The sequence below is a fragment of the Balaenoptera physalus genome, assembly GCF_965194825.1.
Source record: "Balaenoptera physalus genome assembly, chromosome: 2".
In the NCBI taxonomy this organism is placed as follows: domain Eukaryota; kingdom Metazoa; phylum Chordata; class Mammalia; order Artiodactyla; family Balaenopteridae; genus Balaenoptera; species Balaenoptera physalus.
In genome coordinates, this window is record NC_138883.1 from 37,260,687 (window position 1) to 37,284,872 (window position 24,186).

Consider the following 24,186-nt stretch of genomic DNA (forward strand, 5'->3'; position numbering starts at 1 on the left):
CACCCAGTGGAAACTCTGCTTCTACCTTTTCCAAGCTAATCTGCGCTCTTGATCCCATTCCCACTTTCCTTCTCTTCTCTTCCATCTCTTCTTTCTACCCAAACAAACTCAAAATTTTCCTACCTTTATAACAAAACCAACAAAAGTCCCTTCCCTTAGTCCTGGATCCCCTAAAGGTTACTATCGCTTTCCTTTTTCACTGGTAAACTTACTGATGAGAAACTAGCAAAAATAGAGTACTCTTTATCTCAGATTCTTCTCCTCTAGCTACTGTAATCTGATTTCTACTCCACTGCCTTCCTGAAATGGCTTCTCACCTATGTCCTGAGCGACCCCTAAATCCAAAGGCTTCTTTTTGCCCCATCCTGAGCTCTCTTTAGCATCTGACATTGCTGACCACTCCCCACTCAAATTCCCTTTCTTATTTTGCCTTTGAAGGCCTTTGTGTGTCTCAGGGCTTTCCTCCTGACCCTTCTAATCATGCTTTCTCTTCAGTTAGCTCCTCTTTCTTTGCCTGTCTGCTATTCCTGAGGGCCACGTGAAGATACCTTTCAAAACCTTAAGACATGCACACCGATTAAGAGACATATCAAACCAACTGCAATGTATGGAAATTGTGTGGACCGTGACTGGAACAAACTTTTAAAATATGAGACAATAGGAGACATCTGGATACAAACTGCATATGTGACAATGTTAAGAAATTACCTTTTGGGGCTTCCCTGGTGGCGCAGTGGTTGAGAATCTGCCTGCCAATGCAGGGGACACGGGTTCGAGCTCTGGTCTGGGAAGATCCCACATGCCGCAGAGCAGCTGGGCCCGTGAGCCACAACTACTGAGCCTGCGCGTCTGGAGCCTGTGCTCCGCAACAAGAGAGGCCACGACAGTGAGAGGCCCGCGCACCGCGATGAAGAGTGGCCCCCGCTTGCCACAACTAGAGAAAGCCCTCGCACAGAAACGAAGACCCAACACAGCCATAAATAAATAAATAAATAAATAAAAATTTTAAAAAAAAGAAATTACCTTTTGTATTTTTAGGCCAGTAAATAGTAATTTAGTTATATTTTTTAATAGAGTGCCTATTTTTTTTGAGATATGTACTGAAATACTTATAGATGAAATGATATGATATCTGGAATTTACTTCAAAATAATCAAGGGGTGGAGAAGATGAGGGTATAGATGATACAAAGTTGACCTTAATGTGGTGACTGTTGATGCTATGCTATGGGTATGCGAGGGTTCATTATCCCATTCTCCCTACTTCTGTTTATGTTTGAAATCTTCCAATATAAAAAGTTTAAAATGTTTATATTTAGTTAAAATGTTTTAAATAACACTATAAGAGAAAAAAAGCTGGCAACAAAGTCAGACGTACAATGATTTCAGGTACTGGAATTATCAGTCACAGAATGTAAAATAAATATAATCAGTATGTTGAACACAAAAAAATAAAAATAAGGTGGTAAGCCTTAACACTGGTGCACCGGTGGTCTTTGGGGGCAGAACTGTGGCAGAACCCCCCACTTTCTACTTTGTACATTTATATACTTGTTTTTCAACAAGTATGTGCAACTTTGTAATGAGGAAAAAAGATATGGAAATGGAGAATAGAGTAAGTTAAAAATGTATGTGTGTGTATACATACATAAAAGAAGATTTCAAAAGCTATACAATAACTGTTAACATGTTAACAGTCATACTCTTTATGTGGGATTGTAAAGTTTTTTTGGTTGTTTTCGCTTAATGGTATTTTCTGGTTATTAAAAATAATATGATATTTTTAAACTTATTTCATAATTTTTAGAAGTAGGTATTTCCTAGGCTTCTGGCCTCAGTCAGTTCACTTTCCACTGTAATTCTGCACCGGCCCCTCTCAGGAAAACCAAACCCCTGCTTACTGAATTCTTGACCTGGACATCTCACAGGCAAGTCCAGTCAGCCCGTGGAACACGCAGATACAGAGGGCCGACTGTACTATGTCATTTTACATAAGGGACTTGAGCATCTGCACATTTTGGGATCCGCAGGGGGCGGGGGTGTCTTAGAACCAATCCCCTGCGGATACCAAGGGCCGACTATATCTCAAATTCTGCACACTGAAAAAGTAACCTTGTTACCTTTCACCCCTCCATAAACATACTGGCTCTCCCACCTTCCTTGTCTCAATAGACAATGGTATCACCCACTCAGTGACCCAGACGTTCTTGCCTCCTTCCTCCCTTTGTCTCACAGTCAATCTTACCAGCTACTTCCCCCTGCACACAAGGCCGGATTTATCTGAGTTGCCTCTAGCATGACTCTTTGACTCTGTTCCCCCTTAAGTCTCCATCTCCCCCTTAGAGGAATGCATAATTGTCTTGTCTCCCGAGTTCTAATCTTGCCCCTCCATGTTACTACAGGAGAGGGCTTTCTAGAGCACAGATGCAATCCCATGACACATGCTCATAAAGGTTTGTGGAGTGACACCAAATAGAACTGGTGTGAGAACAGTGACTGAACAAGCCTCTGCCTCTGCAGCTCCCATTCTTACCACTGTCTCCTCTCCACCTCCTCTGCCTCAGCCCTGTCTCATCACCATGAATTGGGGTGACATGGTGTCTGCAGCATTGTCTCTGAAAAAAAAGAGTATGTTCCAGCTCATGAGTCCTCTCTGACTTCAAACCTACGTTTTAGTGTGTGATGGGACATGCTTAGACTTTAAAAGGGAATCAGTATCTACATTTCCAACAAAGCCAAACATTAACTTTGGCCTAAAACATACAAAAGTCTGCTTTCCTTTTCCTTAGCATCACCCCTAGCAGCTGGACTCCCAAGGTAATCCTAATACTCAGGTTTGACACACTGAGTTGCTTAAACACAAAGCAGCTCCACCATGAAAGGGTTGCCCCCATCTATTCTTCATGGTACTCCTTTCCCCATCTTTAACTGCACCCAATTTGTGTACTTGACACAGTCTGGTGTTTGGGGGGTTTTATTTTTACACGGTTTAAATTGAGGTATAGCTTCCATTTATGCAGTAAAGCACATAAACCTTAAGTGGACAGCTTGATGAATTTTCTGCTATGTATATACCCATGTAACCACCACCCAAATCAATATATAGTCCATTTCCAGCACCTCAGAAGGTTCTCTTGTACTTTCCCCTACCAGTTGATAACCTGCAAAAAGTAACCACTATTCTGACCTCTATCAATACAGTTCTTTTCTTTTGTCTGTTACTGTAAACTTTTATATAAATAAAATCATACAATATTTACATTTTTGTGTCTGGCCTTTTTCATTCAACATTATGTCACACAATCTACCTTTTAAATCATACCATCCCATGATATTCTCCAAAATCAAGTGGGGAATATACATGGGAAATCAATCAAGCCATTTTAAAGAATAATTTGGTAACGAACCAAAAGAAACTTTAGTTTATGAATATGAATGTTTTATGAATAATAAAGTCAGTGTGAAACTGATACCTATAAATTCGTTAGTAGGATCATACAGGAAAAAGTGCCACTTGGGGTGGGTTATTATTAGATTAGCACTGAAAAATTAGTTTGAAAAATACTACAAAATAACTTCATTTATAAAGAAGATCAGTAAGTAAAAAGTATGGTGCAATTTTTATCATAAGAAGAGAGGATTGAGATGGCCTTTATATATATATGAAGACTGAGAAAAGAAAATACTGGCACTGAAAATTTACACCCACATTTTCTTGTGCTTTACCGTGTATATTTTGACTCCTGTGATTATCCTGTCTGTCTAATCTCAGAGCTATCTTGCTGTCTTTGTCACTATCTCACATTCACTAAGTATGATGTTTCAGGAGCTACTCGACTGAATCTTCTGTGACATATCTGAGAAGAAAAATTGAAATCACTGCTGTGGAAATGACAGATTACTCAAACACTGAAATAAATATTCCATGAAATGTAAACTTTTGATTTTGACTTTAATATAATGGTTAGCCTTTATTCATGTTTAATTGCTATTAAATATTTAATTATATTTATAATGTAACTATAAATTACATCTGCACAGCCAACTCCTTTTCTGACCTCCAGCCCCATTTGACCAACAGCCTAAGAGATGTGTCCACGTCATAGCAACCTAAAACACATCACCAGTTTTGCCTCTTTTATTCTGTATATGGGGGAAGGGCAATCCCAGCCAACCAATCACCCAAGCCAGACACCTGGGAGCCATTTCAGGCACTATATGGTATCAATCAATTCTATCCAAACATCCTGTCAATTTCATCTCTTGCATATTTCTTAGTCCTTCTCTCTCTGACTCTGTTTCTTACCTGGATAACTATTTATAATCCTCCTACAATTAGCCTTCTAATGGGCCCTGTGCCTCTAGTCTTCCTCTGCTTGAATCTAGTTGGTTGATTGTACTTGTTCAATAAACATTTGGTGAGTGCCTACTCTGTGAAGTTCTGCAGATGGCTCCAGGGACATGAAGATGACTAAGACAGTTCCTGCCATTGAGGGCTTGCAGTCTATCAGAGGGAGACAGTGTATAAAGTGGAAAGGACTTGGGTAAACCTTGGTTCAAAATGTCAGTTCTGCTATTTACTGGCTGGATGACTTTGGTTCAGTGGCTTAATCTCCCCGAGCCTTGTTTCTTCATCTATGAAATGGAGATATTAGTGCTCGCTTTCCATGGCTGTTTTAAGACTCAGAAAAATATGCAAATGTCTGCGATATAATAGGTGCACAGCAGATAGTGGCTAGTTTTGTTAGTTTAGTGATACACTTTTAATAGAGTCAGTATTTTCTCAATGGAGAATTAAAATTAGTTTTTCTTTTTTTTTTAATTTTTACTTTATTATTTATTTTATTTTTGGCTGCATTGGGTCTTCGTTGCTGCGCACGGGCTTTCTCTCTAGTTGCGGCGAGCGGGGGCTACTCTTCGTTGCGGTGCGCGGGCTTCTCATTGTGGTGGCTTCTCTTGTTGTGGAGCACGGGCTCTAGGCATGTGGGCTTCAGTAGTTGCGGCACATGGGTTCAGTAGTTGTAGCTCGCGGGCTCTAGAGTGCAGGCTCAGTAGTTGTGGCGCACAGACTTAGTTGCTCCACGGCATGTGGGATCTTCCCGGACCAGGGATCGAACCCGTGTCCCCTGCACTGGCAGGCAGATTCTTAACCACTGCGCCACCAGGGAAGTCCAAAATTAGTTTTTCTAACCTAATAATTTTACCTTGTAAAATTTACAGTCTACTGCAGCAGGTATAATATATGGTCCCATTAATGTAAAACTCTATTTCTATAACTCAAAAAGGCAATTTTATAAATTAGTTAAGAATATGGACTGTTAACCAAGTAGACCTAGATTTAAAACATCTTAATCACCTCTGAGCTGTGTGATTTGGCCAAGTCACTTAGTTTCCTTCAAACTTCTTAACCCTTTGACATCAGTTTCTTCATCTGTAAAAGTGGATTAACACGCAGCTGTTTCAAAGGGTTGGTAAACTGATTAGCACAGTATCTGGTACATAGGAGCAGCTGATAAATGTCATCAGAAAGGGATATCAGGAAGGCTGCCAAAATGGTTATCTCTAGATGCTGCGATTGCAGCAGATATTTATTTTATTCTTTATACTCTTCTGTACCGCTTGAATTTTTTTATCCCAAACACACGTAATTTTCATAAAATCTATAATAAAGTTTTGTTAAAATTTACCTTCTGAATTCAAGAGTTCTGGTTTCATCTTTCCAGTACCACATCCCTAATCGTAATCCCAACTGCTGTAAAATGAAATGATTGCAGCAAAAATAATTAAAGGTTCAATTTACAATCCACATGTCACAATGAACTTTTAACAATAATTCTCACTAGTTGCTATTTAACTCTATTCAATAAAGATGTAGAGTCTTAAACTGTTGTGCTTTTTTTAACTTGAAGCCAGGATTTTATCTTTTTCGATTGTTTCTGGGTGTAGTTTCACTAGAAAGGAAGGAAGGGAGGAAAGTAGGGGAGAAAGGAAGGAAGGGAAAGAAGAGAGGAAGGCTAGGAGCCTGCGTCACCTCACCATAGCAATTTACTGATTAACTGGGACAGCCCACAATAAACTTGTGCCCAAGGCAGCCCCAGTCTTTCAGAGGAGTTACACAGCGGCTCGAACCCTGACCCCACACTTCGGAGGAAGCGGGCGAAGTACCAGGTTATCCTCTCCAAGCCGTGGTAGCTACCAGCCTCCAGCCTCTCTTCTCGGGATCCCACCCAGAGCAGGACTGCTTCCTCCGCAGGACGGCTATTTATTTTTCAGCCAACCAATTAGAGATGGTGCGGTGGAACTTCCCTATACCTAGATATCTGTGGGGGGGTGGGGAGCCGGAATTCAATTCTGACCGTTTGCCGAACACACCTCCATCGTTTGGGTTTTGTAGACAACTAAGGCCAGGTCTCCTCGAGTGAGCCTCGCCCCGGGCTAAGGCGGCGCCCCCGCCTGGGGAGGGCGGAGAGCAGGGCCTTGGCCGAGGGAATGGAGGGCGTCGCTGCACCGCCACCGAGCCCCAATCGGGCGCCGCGGGCGGGCGGGCGGGGGTCGGCCTTCCACCCGCCGCGGGCTGGGGGCGGCCCAGGTGCACTTACATCCGGCTAGTCGGCCTGCGAGTCCAACCGCCGCCTCCTCGAATAAAACTCGGGCACACCATACGTGGTCTCCCGCTGGCCGCATTAGACCGACCTTCGCGGAGGCAACTGCCCGTGAGCGCCGAGAAACCCCGCCGACGCTGGGCGGGGGCGGGACCCTGCTTCCTCCGCGGCGGTGGCGGGCGGGTGTCGCTGCCGCCCATGCTGACACCTTTGGCTGCTGTGGCTCCTTAGCGTCTCACAGCAAAGCTGCCCCGGGGTTCCTTCTTTAGAGGTCAGTTCTTCGTACCTTCCCACCGAGAAGTCAACCACATCACTGGTTTTTTGTTTTTAATTAGAATAACTTTTTTTTTTTTTTTTTGGAGTAGACAGAGCAAGTTCCTATTCCAACTCCCTGCTCCAAAAATCCACTTAATATGTTATTCTCAGATAGAAGATGTATCAGATATTAAACTAATAAGAACAGATACTACACTTGATCTTAGCCAAAAGGTCTTCGGTTCCTTAGGGAAGCTTCCCCTTTGTTCCAAAGTTTAATAGCACTAAATGAAGTTCAAATCCAGGTTAAAAAAATAAAAACAAATAAAGTAAAATATAAAACATACAGGTTGGGACTAGGTTAATTTAGGGCGGGGCGTGGCAGGAGGGGAGCAAGGGAGGAAATAAGGTTTTCAAAACTGGGTTCTGCTGCATAACTAGATGTGGAACCCATTTGAAGATATCCAAATGAGGGGTTTATGAGGCTCTTTAAGGAGTAATGTGTGTAAAGCATCACCCTGAATAAGTACTCAAAATTAGTGTCTCTCAAAGCAGAGAAACTTGCTTTGTATCAATCGGTTTTCAACTGATATTTCTGTATTTACACTTTTCAAATCATGTGTCCAGCAATTTCTTCTTGCAACTGAGTTGATATGCAGATTGTTTGGTATTTTTTTCCTTCCATCACTGATGTAAGCAATGCTAGATGACACTACATGACTGGGAACGCCTAACATATTCTGCTTTTGTTTTATCCCCACAGCTTACTTAGCGTTAAAGAGATGGTTAGTAAATAGTGATTGTATACTCACATAAACTTTAAAAACATAGCAATAGATATCCCACTGCTTCCCCTTCCCCCAACCCTCCCAGTCTCACTACTTGGTAACACACAATCACTGGTCACAGTGGTATAAAATTGTAATCACCTAGATTCATGTTCCACTCACTTGAGTCCACTGCTGGCAGCTGTTCTGGTTGGCTCAGATATAAGGAAACCCACCTGTACGCTGGCAGTGCTGCTTTCAGGCTGTAGCCTTAGAGGCTGGCTTATTACAAGATGACTCACTTAAAAAGAATTTAGCAAAATATCCCAATCACCAAAAGCTTTTCTCCAAGCAGGGTATTTAACTTTGGGTGGGAAGAGGAGAAATAATGAGTTGAAGCTCCAAAAAGGACTGAGAGAGACCAAGGACTCTGGATGGTACCCGTTCCCAACACTTCCAGGCAACCTCTTCAGTTATCTCAATGAGTGAAGAAATGCTAATAGAAAACCAAAGATCTTTTCTACCTTACCATGTTTAACTTTAGGCTGTCTAAAATACAAAACTAAGGTAAAAATAAAAGCGTTGAGAACCCAGAACAATGACCTACAGAGAAGTTACATGACAAGTTACGTCACATGTGGTAGAGGGACATAATATTTAAAGGAAAGCCTCGATAACTCTTAAGGAACCATCTTATATTTCTGTATCACTAGGCCCTAACAAAAGAGGGAATAAAACAATTGTTTTTATGGCTCTAAATCATTATTTTAAAAGTGACCCACTCATTTCTTAGGTTAGATTTTTCACCAGTTAGATTTTTTGTTAAATGGCATGAGAAACTCACAACCTAAAATGGAAATATAATTTTCTTTAAAAAAAAAAACCAAACAATTCACGATGCTATAAAGTAGGGATAAAGGTGCCATCTAAACTATTTAATAATTTCAAGTGTCCTGTGAGGGAAAGTTTTTTTTTTTTTTGCCTAGTTAAGATAAATATCTCAAGGTCAAAGAACTCAGAGCATATGACATAGAACTAAGTTGCTGGTCTCAAATTTTAGGCCCAAGATATTAACTGGATATAATGCATGCTTTTACTATGAAAAAGTCATAATGGACAGATTTTCAAAGTGTTATAATTCTACTTTTAAAACGAACATGTAAGAAAACAGCAATGCCAGTATTTGAATTAGCAACTCCATTTTTGATTGCTTATTTCCCCAATCTTCAATTCACAAACATCCCGATCTATACTTAAAGGGGTGGAGGGAAAGAGCCTATGACTTCATTTGTTCTAAGAGAAAGACATTTCAACATTAAGTATTACTCTATTAAATTTTAGAAATACATATACCCTAAAATATTTCCATCCCAAGAGCTATATCAAGAGTAAAAACTTGGCTCTTTCTCTAAAGATCCATAATTTTTCTTCAAGGATTTAAATTCTGTATCTAATTTTAATGCTTAAGGATAGTTCTGTACAACAGTTTTCTCATACCTACTTACACATTATACAGAAGCAATTGAATATTCCTGTTGTTCCTTAACCTAAATATATGTATTCCCTTAGCAATTGTCTTGTGACATATGGATCTGAGATACTTTAAAATTTCAATTCCAGTGTTCAAAAGCAAGGGAAATATACCCCAAAATACAACTTTTATAAACTACATTCAACTTAAAGTAGGTGAATACCTTATCATGGGCCCAGTATTTGAGCTTCATAAAAAGAAATCTTTTGATTTAATCTAGATAGCCAGGTTATATTCATGTTTAAAATTGTACATAGGATAAAGAAATTCTTAGCTCTCCTTGACATATTGAATAGGTGATACATTAAATATCCTATCATGCATGCTAAATTTAAAGATGTAAAGAGCACTAATATCTCCTAATACACAAGTCAAGTGCATGCATTTCCATTACACATATCAAATTAATATGATAAAAAATTTAGGGTAAGCTTGTTTTGAAATTTCATACATCTGAAACACTGTAAACAACCTGCTATGCCTTATTTTGACAGGAGTCTAGATTCATTGCCTCAAAACAGCCATTTTGTTAATCAGACATTCAGATAAGAAGAAATTAAGTCCCCATTCTGATAAATGTACTTTTTCAATCCCTTAGCATTCTATATGTATCACATTAGCTTTAGTCATGACAACTAGTCCCTAGCATAACACTACTTTCAAGTTCAAGTGATGCTAATTATTCCTTAAACTGTAATTTAGCCTCATCCTAAGCTCAAGTACTTTTTCCATTATCATTTGACTACAGCTGATCTAACATCTGCTAAGGAGTTCCCAGGAGTTATCGAGTTACCAGTTTCAACTGACCCCTGGAAACACTGAATGGCTACTTCAGTGGCTTTATCTTAGCAATGTTCAGATCTAGGTAAATTTGAGAAGACACAATTAAAAACACTCGAGGCTAGGACTTTTACAAATTACTTTTCAAAATAATGGAAAATGAAGTATCTACATAGATTGATGTTAGTGTTACAGCAGGTTACCAGAGGCCAGGCCAAAGAGACTACCATTGGTCATTTTTCTGATACTTTAAAAACTAATCTCTCCCAAAATGAGGTCTAAAATGAGTCATACTAATAACAAATTGCACTTACAGAAAGACTCCATTATACTTTATATACTTTGAAGGTAAAGCAAGGGATAAACACTTTCAATAAAGGACTAATAAAAGGTTAAGAATGTGTGTTATCTTGGTAAAAACTCATATTAAACGTCACTCTAAGGCTACTAATCACCTGATTCTGTTAGTACCGAGGTAGTTTGTCAAATATTTATACGATGCTATCTGCAGTCAATGAAACACCCTTAACGCCTCCTTGCTGAAAACTTTCCACCCTGGCATGAGCACTGAAAAACCCAAGTTATGTCCAGCTTTCAGAGTGTAAAGAGCAACTACATTTTTAAAAATGTTTATTCTGAAGCAATTTCACAACTGCCTTTTTATCTCCCCACCCCACCCAAATGAGACCTGCTAAAAAAGAAAAAAAGTATACGTACAGAGTCAGCTCTTCTGTGAGAGGATCATTACTAAAGCTCAATATTTTTAGGCTGCTTTGTTCTCTCGTTTTTATATTATTTCAAAAATTAATCTCTGCATGATATGGAAATGTCCACTACTAAATTTAAAATTAGCTTCTATAAGTCACTGTTATGAGCAACATGAAGCAAATCTACATCACTCGGAAGAAGATATTAAAATGTCTGTATGGTGAAAACATTAGGTTAACTATGCATTTTCCAATCAGCTTTTACTGAATTTCTTCCACATTCTCCTTAAAGAGAATCAATCAGAACAAAGCAGATGTGTCATTCCACTAAAATATGAACCCCTCCTCTCCTAAGGATATGGATTTTAAAGCTTAAGCCCAGGATAGTGGATCTCAAAGGATTGTAATATTCCTATCTGTAACAATCTCAAATCGGAAATACTGGAAAATGGACAAGTTGTATATTGACGAAATACAGGACTATCTTGCAGTTTGTCTTCTAAAACAGAAATATATTCTAGTGATTTAAGGCAGGTATTGAAAAGGCATTATGATTCTCAAATCAGAAGAAAAAACTATATTATCTTCCTCTAACCTGCAAGTAATTTAACTGCTGAAAACATATTCTTCTTGAATTTGCCATAAGCCCAGAAGTTGAGCTGTTTTACTAGAAAATTAAAGTTAACAAATTTGACTAAATTTGGAGTCAGTATTAAGTGGCTTTAACGTTTGCCTGCTGGATCTTGTTTCAGGCACCTGTATGTTGCAGAAAGCAACTTGTTTCATACTATGTTGGGCTATTATCAGAAGACAACACCTGCCCCAGCTTTTGTTTAGAGAAAGAATCATTCTGTACTTAACCCTGGAACATACCTTGTATTCTGTTGGAATATTCAGGTGGATTTTCACTTGAATACTTAAGTCAAGCCTTAGGAGTTTGGGCATACTGTCAGACCCCACTCTGGTTTCTGTATTAAAAGGGGGGAAAACGTTTACCCAGATCTTTTCCCCTTAAGTTGCTGGTAATTCAAAGCAGGAACCTCATCAGAAAATTAGGCAAGACTGAGTTAGATAAATTTCATCTTATACTAATATCTTAGTTAAAGACCAACATGGGTAAAACAGTAAGAAGGGAAAATTGAAAACTCCAACACAATAATTTTTAGATCAATTTCAGCTTTACTTTTAAATTTGTATTTATGCATTTGTTTGCAAAAAGTATGCCTGCCCTTAACATTACTGCAATGTTCACTTTCCTCTTAAAGTAGTACATAAAAATAAACAATTCAAGCTTCTGTATATTTTATTGTTACCAAGCTTCCACAGAACATGTGTGCAAACTTCAGGTTTCCCATCTCAAAACTCCATGTACAAACTAAGCTAACCAAAAACGCTCAAGTCAGCAAATACGCAAAATACATTAAAGACAAACCTCAAATAATGTTTCTAAAAGCCAAACTTTAGAACTAACCTTTTATAATTAAACTAAGTTGTTGCACCTTTCCTTTCATAAGCATACACCGGGCTAAACACTTCCAACAATAGATTTCATACTTGGCACAAGGACATTTCAAAGAAGAATCAAAAACAAAAGGAAAAAGAGAGAAAGGAAAAGAGGTTTACGCTGACTCGAGTCCAAGTTTAGTCCACTTCCTCGATGGTCGGTCCCCCGGAGGCTCCTGAACCACCGCTGCCGCCGCCGCCAGGGCCACCTTGGTAAAGTTTGCTGATGATGGGGTTGCAAACTCTTTCGAGCTCTTTCTGCTTGTGTTCATACTCATCTTTTTCCGCCATCTGGTTTCGGTCGAGCCAGTTGATCACCTCCTGACACTTGTCGAGGATCTTGCTTCTGTCTTGTTCGCTAATCTTGCCCCTCAGTTTCTCGTCTTCCACCGTCTGCTTGATGTTGTAGGTATAGGACTCCACGGCGTTTTTGGCGGCCACTCGGTCGCGATTGGCCTCATCTTCCGACTTGTACCGCTCCGCCTCCTGCACCATCCGGTCAATGTCGTCCTTGCTCAGACGACCCTTGTCGTTGGTAATGGTGATTTTGTTTTCTTTACCGGTGCTCTTGTCGGCGGCGGTGACGTTGAGGATGCCATTGGCGTCGATGTCGAAGGTGACCTCGATCTGGGGCACCCCGCGGGGCGCCGGGGGAATCCCGGTCAGGTCGAACTTGCCCAGCAGGTTATTGTCCTTCGTCATGGCCCGTTCGCCCTCGTACACCTGCACCAGCACGCTGCTCTGGTTGTCTGAGTAGGTGGTGAAGGTCTGTGTCTGCTTGGTGGGGATCGTGGTGTTCCTTTTGATGAGTGGAGTCATGACGCCGCCAGCCGTCTCAATGCCCAGCGACAACGGGGTCACGTCGAGTAGCAGCAGGTCCTGCACGTTCTCTGACTTGTCCCCGATGAGAATGGCCGCCTGCACCGCGGCTCCGTAGGCCACCGCCTCGTCAGGGTTGATGCTCTTGTTCAGCTCCTTGCCATTGAAGAAATCCTGCAGCAGCTTCTGGATCTTGGGGATGCGAGTGGAGCCGCCCACCAGCACGATCTCCTGGATCTGGCCCTTGTCCAGCTTGGCGTCGCGCAGTGCCTTCTCCACCGGCTCGAGGGTCCCGCGGAACAGGTCGGCGTTAAGCTCCTCGAAGCGGGCGCGGGTGATGGACGTGTAGAAATCCACGCCCTCGTAGAGCGAGTCGATCTCGACGCTCGCCTGAGTGGACGAGCTCAGGGTGCGCTTGGCTCGCTCGCAGGCGGTGCGGAGCCGCCGCACTGCGCGCTTGTTGGGTGTAATGTCCTTCTTGTACTTGCGCTTGAACTCCTCCGCCAGGTGGCTCACCATGCGGTTATCGAAGTCCTCACCGCCCAGGTGGGTGTCGCCAGCCGTGGACTTTACCTCGAAGATGCCGTCCTCGATGGTCAGGATGGACACGTCGAAGGTGCCGCCGCCCAGGTCGAAGATGAGCACGTTCTTCTCGCCGCCCGCGGAGCCCTTCTTGTCCAGGCCGTAGGCGATGGCCGCCGCCGTGGGCTCGTTGATAATGCGCAGCACGTTGAGGCCCGTAATGGTGCCCGCGTCCTTGGTGGCCTGGCGCTGAGAGTCATTGAAATAGGCCGGGACGGTGATGACCGCGCTCTGCACCTTGCCCCCCAGGTAGGCTTCGGCGATCTCCTTCATCTTAGTGAGGACCATGGAGGAGATCTCCTCCGGAAAGAAGGTCTTGATCTCTCCCTTGTACTCCACCTGCACTTTGGGCTTCCCTCCCTCGCTCACCACCCGGAATGGCCAATGCTTCATGTCCGACTGCACTGTGGCGTCCTCGAACTTCCGACCGATCAGCCTCTTGGCATCGAAGATGGTGTTGGTGGGGTTCATGGCCACCTGGTTCTTGGCGGCGTCCCCGATAAGGCGCTCGCTGTCGGTGAAGGCCACGTAGCTAGGGGTGGTGCGGTTGCCCTGGTCGTTGGCAATGATCTCCACCTTACCATGTTGGAAGACCCCCACGCACGAGTAGGTGGTGCCCAGGTCGATGCCGATAGCCGGGCCGCGGGCAGACATCCTGACTGAGACAGGCAAGCGACGTTAGACGACAACACCAAGGGCAGAAAATCCGCGGCCTCAACTAACGGTCGCCTCGCACCAAGCACCGCGAGCGCAACCACCGTATGCCTCTCCCTTCGCTCGGCTCCCCACTCTTATAGTCGCCTCCCTGCCGCCTTCAGAGCCAATCCGCTCTCGGGACCGCCCGCCACAGGCTTGCTTGGGCCGGAGTGACCCGCCTGCGGCCCAACAGATTTCTAGTTGGGTGAGGGGCGGGACTACGGCCCGCGGGAGGACGCGAAGGGAGGACGTTATGCAAGTGAGGCCCCGCCCACGCGCCCCAGGCGGCCAGTTGCCTCCGAGGCTCACTAGCAACCTGCGGCTCGGGGGCTTTAGGTTCGCGCCCCACGCCTTTTCGCGATCTTCGCCTTTCCTAAGGCGGGATTCGTCGACGTCCGTTGGATTGGCAGGAAACGCGGCCAATAAGCAGCGCGGACTCCCAAGTAGGGTGGGGAAGGAAGTGCTGGGGCGTGGCGCCGGGAGGAGGCGCGGAAGGGGAGCGCAGAGAGGGGAGCTACCTTGGCCCTTCGCTCAGTTCTTAAGGCCTGAAATGCTGTCCAGTTCCTAGTGTGTCCACCAACCTAGCTCGTAGGGGCGGGGCAATTTATTCTGAGTTGGTGACCAGGAGGAACTAAGGCCAGAGCGGGCATTTTTCTAACGCCGGCGCGTGGGCGTTGGCTTGGCTTGGCCTGGGCGTGAGGGCGGCTCCTGCCCCCGGGGAGGAGCGGGGGTGGGGGGGGGGGAGACAAAGAGAAATGACGCGGAAGTTCCTAGGATGGGCCGTCGGCTTCCTGGAATTTAATTTTGCGTGCTTCGCAGCGTCTCAGTGAGTGTGAGCGCTGGATGAAAACTGCCTGGCGGGCGGGGACAGCAGAAGCCCGGGAGAGCGCCCGGAGAGGCTGACCGTTTTTCCGCGCCGCGCGCGAGGCGGCCTGCAGAGTGGGAGACGGGAGTGGTTGCGACTCGTCTTCCCAAGAGTGTTTGTAAACTTTCTCGACCTCGCTTTCCGTTTTCCCAGCTTGTCCTGCCACTTTAAGCTTCCTAGTTTCACCTCCCTGTTCTCTCCACTGCTTTCCTTATTTTCCGTTTCAAGTGCTTTATCCGCCGCTTTGAGTTCTTCACGAGGAAGTCTATAGTCAAAACCCACACTTTGAAGTACCATAAAATAACCCAGTCTCAACGCCTCTCACGATTCTCTCAACCCCAGGTTAAGCACGCGCGATCATGTTTATGACTGAGTTATGTTTATGAATGAGCTCAACTGAGTGAGATTATTTTCTTTAGCTATGCTGAAGTTACACTAGAGGCGTAAACTCTCAGAGAAGGTAGGTGAAAAGGAGCGCAACTTATTCTATAACGTTTAAGAGGAATATATGGGAGTAGGTCTGGAGGTATTGTCTGGCACCAAGTGATAGGTGGTAGAAGCAGGCTCCTATAAATGGGCTCCGGAAGGAGGACAGTAACAAAACAGCGATAACCCTTCACATTATGTGGGGGAGCTGGAGACAGTAATTCAGTTAGCTTTAAGAAGTCCCAGGATGTGAGGTAAAAAGATAAATGCAAAAATAATCTGTCTTTATGAGGTTGAGAGCCCAATAAAGAGATAAAAATAATTCGAGAGAAGTGCTATAGGGAACACAGAGGCGGGGGCACATCCAGACAGGGTAAAGTATGTTCCTGAGGGCTTCCTGGAAGAGGTGACGTGCCTGAGCCAGGTTTTAACTTTTGCCATTCTTTGCATGGGTTGTAGCATGGGCAAAGATGAGAGCGGCATGTGCTGGCGGCAACTACAAGTTCAGTGCGGAAGATTAGTGTCCCTACGTGGGGAGGGATACGAACCAGAAACAGTCTCTTCAGGAGGACAAGATACATTTAAGAGCTTTATATGCCGTGATCTTTTTCCTGAGGCTGTGGGAAGGGGAAACTCCTTTGAAGGAGGCTAATGTATAGTTAATATCAAAGTTGTTTGGGACAGTGCTGGAGAAAAGTTTTTGTCTGAGAGACACAAAAGTTATCTGTGACCAAAAAGTAATGTTGACAGAATCCAATTAAGTCAATCAATGGACATTTAAGTTTCTTTTATCTAGTTGTGTATGTAATTTCCAATTTTTAAAAACACATCTACTATTAATTTGTTAATCTCATTTCACAATTCACATCTCTTTTTCCACAAAAGAAGTTAAGGAAAAAATTTGAACCAGGAAAACTTTTTTTTTTAATTAGGAAAACAAAGATCAAACCAAAAAGTTTCTATTGAAGTTGCCTTAAATTGTGAGTACAGATTTCTTGATTTTAGTCTTAGAAATTCTTGTCTTTTGTGTAGTTAAAAAAGGGAGCGGAGGGAATTAGTGGGCTGGAGAGCAATACAAATTCTTTGTAGAACTAATGATATGATGTGATTTAGGGACAGGGTCCCAACTACAACTGAAAGCAGAAGAGAATTGTGAGAAACACAATCTCTTCAGATCTCTTGTGTTCAGACAGTCCTCACACACTTACCTCAAGCAAAGCAAGATTGCAAAAAAGCAGACATGCCAGTTCTTACACGCAAACACTAAAATTACAGCTTCAGAAGGGAGAGGTTCTTTTGTATAGTAACTATGTCCTCTATGCACAGTTATTGCAAATAAATCTTGCAATCTAACTACCACATTCATCATTTTTTTTAATTAAGTTTATTTATTTTTGGCTGCATCGGGTCTTCGTTGCGGTGCGCGGGCTTCTCATTGCAGTGGCTTGTCTTGTTGCGGAGCACGGGCTCTAGGTGCGTGGGCTTCAGTAGTTGTGGCACGTGGGCTCAGTAGTTGTGGCTCACAGGCTCTAGAGCACAGGCTCCGTGTCCAGTAGTTGTGACACACGTGCTTAGTTGCTCTGTGGCACGTGGGATCTTCCCGGACCAGGGCTTGAACCCGTGTCTCCTGCATTGGCAGGCGGATTTTTTTTTTTTTTTAAATGCCTTTTTTAATATTCTAATATCTCTTGGATTATTCTTGCATGGTACAGTGTGGTTTTGAGACTTAACAGTTTTTTTTTTTTTAAGTATTTTAATTAATTAATTAATTAATTTTATTTTTGGCTGTGTTGGGTCTTCGTTTCTGTACGAGGGCTTTCTCTAGTTGTGGCAAGCGGGGGCCACTCTTCATCGCGGTGCGCGGGCCTGTCACTATCGCGGCCTCTCTTGTTGCGGAGCACAGGCTCCAGACGCGCAGGCTCAGTAGTTGTGGCTCACAGGCCCAGTTGCTCCGCGGCATGTGGGATCTTACCAGACCAGGGCTCGAACCCGTGTCCCCTGCATTGGCAGGCAGATTCTCAACCACTGCGCCACCAGGGAAGTCCCACATTCATCTTTAACACAGCTTTCTGAAACCAGAGTAGCAATTTTATCTGTATTTTCATTAGGTATATGTATTTTTTCTGCTCTAACTTTTCACCTAGTAAATTGATATTTCATAAGTTTCATGCTTTAAATAGCATCCTGAGCTTTTCCCAAAAAGACACAATATTTGCATTTTTATTTCCTATGAAATAAACTTTTGCGATCCTAGAACATTATCATATACTTACCATTCTTGGAGTTTTTATATTTTTCCTTATTTGTATTGATTTTTTTAAAATGTTCTTTTCTACTTGATGATTGTGGCTCATAATGCATTAAACATGTAGCCCATTAAAAATGGTCAAATTAGCAAATTTATGATCCAGTGAAATTCATCAATGCCAGTAATGGTGCGGCAAAACAGGTAAACCCTACTGGTGGGAATATAATAAATTAGTACAATCTTTCTGGAGGGCAATGTGACTATTTTTTCTTTACCTTAAGTATGATCATACCCTTCATTTAGCGTTACTCTGGGGGATTTAGCCTAAGGAAATAATAAAACATGCAGGTATATTATTTATGATAACAATGGTAAAAGAGAAATGGCTTAAATATCTGACAATGAGAAAATGATGTTTTGAATTATAGTCATGGATTATTATGTAGCCCTAAAAATTGTTTACAAGATTTTTAATGACATGGGAAAATGTTCTTGGTATAATTAAGGGGAAAAATAAGATACAAGGCTTTTGTATATTCTTATCCTATATGTAGGATAATCATATATATGAAAACTGCATAAAAATGGTTATTTTAGAGGGTAGGATTATCAGTAATTTTTCTAAATTTTCTTGTACTTTTACAATTGATTTTTAAAGCTTGACTATTAACATTCAACTGAAAGTTTTCTGATCCTACTATTTACATAGAAATTACTACTGATTTTCAACAGGTGTAATCTGACAGATTATAAATAGTAGGATGTTTCAAAATATTTTTAAAATCCAAGGACTGAGATTTTATACAGTCTAGAAAAAACAAGAGCTTTAATAGGTATCAAATTTTCTCTGATTAATTCCCCAAACCCAGAAGAGTACCTGGAAAACAGTAGTAATTTACTAGCTCAATGTTTATTAAAAGTGACCTGAGGCATATTATTTAACAAAAAAAAACTGGAAACAATAACTTGTTTTTTCCTGTATAAGAGGAAGGTTCTCTGCCTACCTCTTACATTTCTGAACTAAATAATACTGCAGAGACCAAAAGTTGAAACAAATTCACATCTGAAAATATTTGTACCTAGAGATACAAAGATGAATAAGATGAGGTCTAAAACTGTGTGCTTGGGTAGTCAGGCCTGCCCTAAGGAGACTAAGTGAGCAAGAATACATTTTTTCCAGAATTACTAGGAAAAAAATTTACAGATTTTCTGGAACCCTCTCAATCCCTACCCAGGCACAACCTTCATAAAGGTTGTGGATTGTTTTGAAGAGGTAATGTTGGCCTGAAGAGAAGGTGGAGTCAGTAGCAGCCTATAATTTGAGGACCTATCAGCAAACTGGAGTTCAACTGTTATATTTAAGATCTCTATAAATACTACAATTTTATAATTCTTCGGATGTACCTCGTCCCAAAACATTTCTCCAGTCACTTGTCACTCTAGGAAAAATTTCACCATCTGTTTCTTTGAGTCTTAAAAAACTCAGTCTTTAAAAGTTCTAATTGAACTGTAGATACACAGTAGCCTGGGGTAGGACACTACCATGCCTTGTATGGAAGGCTAAGTGTCCCAAACCTGGAAGAGAGGCTTTTCCAGAAAAGAAGTGAATCTGTGCAATAGCAGACAAACTGTACCTTCTTCAGTTTTGTAGAGTGCTAATCTCGAGGACAGACTCTTGTGGAATAGTCTGAAATAATCTGAAAGAAGTGAAGCTGTTGTCTTACAAGTGGAGAGTAAGATTCAACATGCCATTATTGCTAATGCTTATTTACTTATGTGAAATTATGGCAGTTATCTTTAAGGACTTACCTGAAATGAAGAGAAAACTCATTGCTGATCACTTGAAAAAAGAAAAACAACTTCTTGGGCTTCCCTGGTGGCGCAGTGGTTGAGAGTCTGCCTGCTAATGCAGGGGACACGGGTTCGAGCCCTGGTCTGGGAAGATCCCACATGCCACGGAGCAACTGGGCCCGTGAGCCACAATTACGGAGCCTGCGCGTCTGGAGCCTGTGCTCCGCAACAAGAGAGGCCACGATAGTGAGAGGCCCGTGCAACGCGATGAAGAGTGGCCCCCGCTTGCCGCAACTATAGGAAGCCCTCGCACAGAAATGAAGACCCAACACAGCCAAATAAATAAATAAATAATAATTAAAAGGTGCTAATAAAAAAAAAAAAAAAGAAAAACAACTTCTTAAACTGAAAATGAACAAAATGAACTATATTGGTAAGGAAGTTATTTCTCTGAATAAATTATTTTGAGAAATGGATTAACCCTCTAAAAGAACTAAATACTATGTCAGTGGATTTTTATAAATAATTATCTATTTTTATATTATGAGGAAACCTAATTTGTTGCCGTTTGTGTTTGCTCTGAGATAGTACTTTTCTAGTCACTCTATATTGAAAGAAACCAGGATTTGGAAATAAGAATTTTAGTAAATCTTTGTGCACTTCATAAGCTTCTCAGAAATACCATAATTAGCTATATCAAATACTTTATTATTTTGGTATTATAGAGTGAAAAGGATTGATAACTTTTCAGTCAAATAATTTTTTTAAAAGAGCCAGGTTGGAAAAGTACAGTATAAATAAAAGTAATATACAGACATTTTAACTTCTGGACATAGAGGAGGAAATTTTATTAGGTAAAGCAATGGATTAAAAAAATGTAACAAAAATTCTCTATGTAACCCATTAACTCCATTTTATACTAATATACAGAAAATAATCACATTATGGAATGCATTTATATCACTTATAATTACTGTAATTCATTACATTTGTAGTTTAGTATAGTCAGAATTTAAGCCATATTTCTTTTGTAAATCTAATTCCACCAGTAAATCAAAAATTATCTGTTGAGTTTCTACTATATTGATCTGGCACCTTTAATTATTGATAGTATTCATCTTTACTGTTTCCTATTTATTTGTTAGAAGTCTGCAGTTCTATATGCTTCTTTATGTTTCTAGAAGACTAGCTATAGTTTTTGTTTTAGACTCTAACACTTCTTTAAGCTTATTTGTTATATTTCTCTTAAAGCAGGTGAATTCATATGAATTTGAAGTCTTTAGTGGATTTCTCATCTCCCTTTTCACCCCGTACCCATTATCACATTCTAATTAACTCTTTCTGATTTTTTGTTTGTCTAATTATTAGAATGAATAGTCATGTTATCCTACTTTATAGCTAGAGATGTTAATTGACTTAAATTCTTCATCTGCTATGATATATACTCTAAGTTAGATCTCTTCGTGCAACTCCTTATTAAAACATTTGAAAACATAGGCATAAAAACAAAATAAACATTTCTGAAAATATATAACATCTTGATATTGAAGAAGAAACAATAATAATAATGATGATGATGATATTGAGTTGGGTATGCAGTTAACCAAAACTACAAATATACTCACAATATGGAAATAATATGGCTATAAGATTCATATGGTTGAGAAATGTGTATCTATCTATCTATCTATCTATTTATCTTCAGGTTAAAATATCATCAAACATTTCATTTTCCCATGAAAGGATTTTTAAACATGTTAACCATTGTTTCGTTCAATACTTAGTTGAATTTTATCTTGAAATTTTAAAGCTGAGAAGCATGGTATTTTATATTAATACCAAGAATAAATGTTTAACAGAAGCTTATTCTGCTTTTTTAGGTTACATTGCTAAGTTGAGAAGAAAATAATGTGTCTTAAGATACATTCTTCTTGGTTGTCTGTGATTTGTGAAAATATACCACTGTTGAAATAATACCACTTCTGTTTTTCCTTCAAGTAACAGACTTAAAAGGGAGCCTCATTAATATTAATAATCAAGTTTGTGACTGGTATATACAGTGAAAAAAGAAGAAAGGCAAATGTTACATTACAGTAAGCAATAACTAGATTATCTTTTCTTGGTAAAATATTGGTCTTACACGTCTTTTTCTCTGTACCCACATCTTTTTTTTTTTAAGATTATTTTTGATGTGGACCATTTTTTTTTTGAAGTCTTTATTGAATTTTGTTACAACATTGCTTCCGTTTTTATGTCTTGGGTTTTTGGCCGCGAGGCATGTGGGATACTAGCTCCCCAACCAGGGATCGAACCTGCACCCCCCTGCATTGGAGAGTGACGTCCCAACCACTGGACCACCAGGGAAGGCCCCACATCTTTTTATTTATACTCTAAGCTACAGATTTTGGGGTGAAATTTTTGTAACTACATTTCATGATATGTAAACTGTAATTCCATTTAAGATTAGAATTATATGCATTTACACAGATATGTGATTACCTCACTTTATAATGTATTTATAGTAGCCTAGCAAGCCCTTTTCTTTTAGGAGGGATTCTTGAAGATAATTAGTATATAGAGTTTCATTTTAGTGTAGCTTTAACCACTGATGTTGTATGAATATTCTAGTTACTTTTCTTTAGCTGATTTTTCACAAATAACAGGAGAGTCACCATGAATCAATTTTGTCACAACAAAGTGATTCCAAAGTAATCTTTACTGAGTTTTCTTGGATCCTTGCAACTGGAACTTTTGGGGTTGATGAGGTTTGTCAGAAGACAGAAAAGATGCTGTCACTTCAGATCTGATATTCCTGGGTCTGGACTTAAAGATTATCTGTTGAAGATTGATTCTTCCCCATGTCCTCTCCAAATTCAGATCTCACTTCTCCAGAGGTTTAGAAGGCCCTATTTGACCACTGCCACACAGAAAAAGACAAAACTCAAGAAAAATAATATTACAAGTTGACTGCTCTACAAGATACAACATAATTCTTAGGTCAGAATTTCATGACTTTTGGCACTAGGCCGGCACACTGTTACTAGAATAAAGAATGGGAACAAAAGCACAGATCCTAGAACTTAGATTTATTTAATTTATTCCCCAATGTAACTCACTGTACCCTTTAAATATAAGGTGTTCTTTTTACCAATATAATTTTTCAGCTATTGGGGCACCTTTTTTTTTTTTTCTTACGTGAGCTAACCTAGAATGGGTAGGGCTCATAAATATGTAACAGAAAGATAGGAGGGCAGCCAGGTAGAGGAAAGTAGGGAGGAAGGAAGCAGTTAAAAAGTGTTTTCTTTCAACTAAAATAATTTTACAATGAACTTGTTAATAGCAAATCTCTGAATGAAACGTAGATCTAACAAGTTCATGTTCTTTTTACTGAATGCCTTCAGCCATCAAGCTAACATTTTTCTCTTCAATGTTAAGTGTTTTACACTCTGCAAATGAAAATAAAGTACACACACACACACAAGAGGAAGAACTTTCCTTCAAATTCCTAAGCTGCCCCAGTGATTCTGGGTAGAATTATATTTTTCACAGCAATGATTTGCCCTAATTTTGTGAAAAAGAAATTGTCTCTTAAATATTTTTTTCCACATCAAGGAACACATAAGCATTTGAAAGAAACGATGACTTTCATAATCTGGATGTTTATATTTCTGTCATCTAAAAATGAGCTCTGCTGATTCTGATTGGTATAAGCAACTGGTTGAAGTAGAATAAAAACAACATAGTAACTTTTAAAATAAAGCTTAACTGGGATTTCATAAGCTGTCTACCTAACTATTCCTTTCTCAAATAGGTAAGTACAGAGTTATGCAAATTTTCTCACATAAAATTATTAATATTCCTGACTCATGAAATCATGTCTTTTACATTTGTGTCATCCTTTGGCCCTAGAGTTTCCTGTGATCTTTACTTATTACAGTGGTGATTAGTACATTGATACATTTAATTCAGAGCCAAGTACTGAATTGTAATCTTCACACCATCTTTTTTATCAGCAAATGAGTAAGATGATGAGTAAAATTATAAATGGCTTCCTGCCCACTAGTGATCTGTGGTGGATTCTGATAGAAAGGATGAACAATTCTGCCGCTAATAATGGACCTCAATGATTTGGTTCTCCTAAATATAGTAAGGGAGCAACTTATATGGATTTAACTTCTTAATGCTAAAGTCAACTAAGCACGTGCATGTAAGTATGTAAGTGGTATTAAATTGGTTCAAAATTAGCATGAATTTATAAGCCACTATTGTCATTTAGTTAATATTTATATTTACCAATATTTAGAGACACAAACATTCTAAACCCTTGCACTTTTGCCTCTTACCAGCATATAAATTTATAAGTAGCTAAATTTCACCTAGTCGTCTTATGAAACTCTACCCATATGTTACCAAGGAATAGGTCCTTGAGTTTGATAGAAGGCAATGAAAGTGGGCCACCTAAGTGATTATATAAATATTATCTATGGAATCTTCACCATTTATTCTTCTATTCTTACTTCAAAAAAAATAACATTTGGCAGTTGGTAGAGAGATCATTAAAGTAGTAGACTTAACATAGTAATAGTAAGACCTATTGTATAGGTTTTAGAAATCA

General features: G+C 40.4%; 2 protein-coding genes across 13 annotated transcripts in view; both read right to left on the reverse strand.

The window, feature by feature from the left end:
• The window catches only part of PPP1R36 (protein phosphatase 1 regulatory subunit 36), a 37,364-nt gene extending 25,563 nt beyond the window's left edge, over positions 1–11,801 (reverse strand). For 4 of the 12 annotated variants that reach the window (XM_082448345.1, XM_082448354.1, XM_082448349.1 and 1 more), the window contains exon 1: positions 6,599–11,801. In XM_082448345.1, the coding sequence (XP_082304471.1) occupies positions 6,599–6,801 (203 nt within the window). In that variant the 5' untranslated portion in view covers positions 6,802–11,801. Of the gene's footprint in view, positions 1–5,686; positions 5,752–6,164; positions 6,320–6,371; positions 6,453–6,598 lie in introns of all 12 variants that reach the window. The other 8 variants (XM_082448347.1, XM_082448352.1, XM_082448348.1 and 5 more) reach the window with 4 other exon arrangements.
• A 125-nt stretch (positions 11,802–11,926) lies between these two features.
• HSPA2 (heat shock protein family A (Hsp70) member 2) lies at positions 11,927–14,432 on the reverse strand. The gene has a single exon (XM_082448343.1). It carries the CDS (start codon positions 14,197–14,199, stop codon positions 12,283–12,285), a length of 1,917 nt encoding a protein of 638 aa, XP_082304469.1. The 5' UTR covers positions 14,200–14,432; the 3' UTR covers positions 11,927–12,282.
• Positions 14,433–24,186: the final 9,754 nt, after the last annotated feature.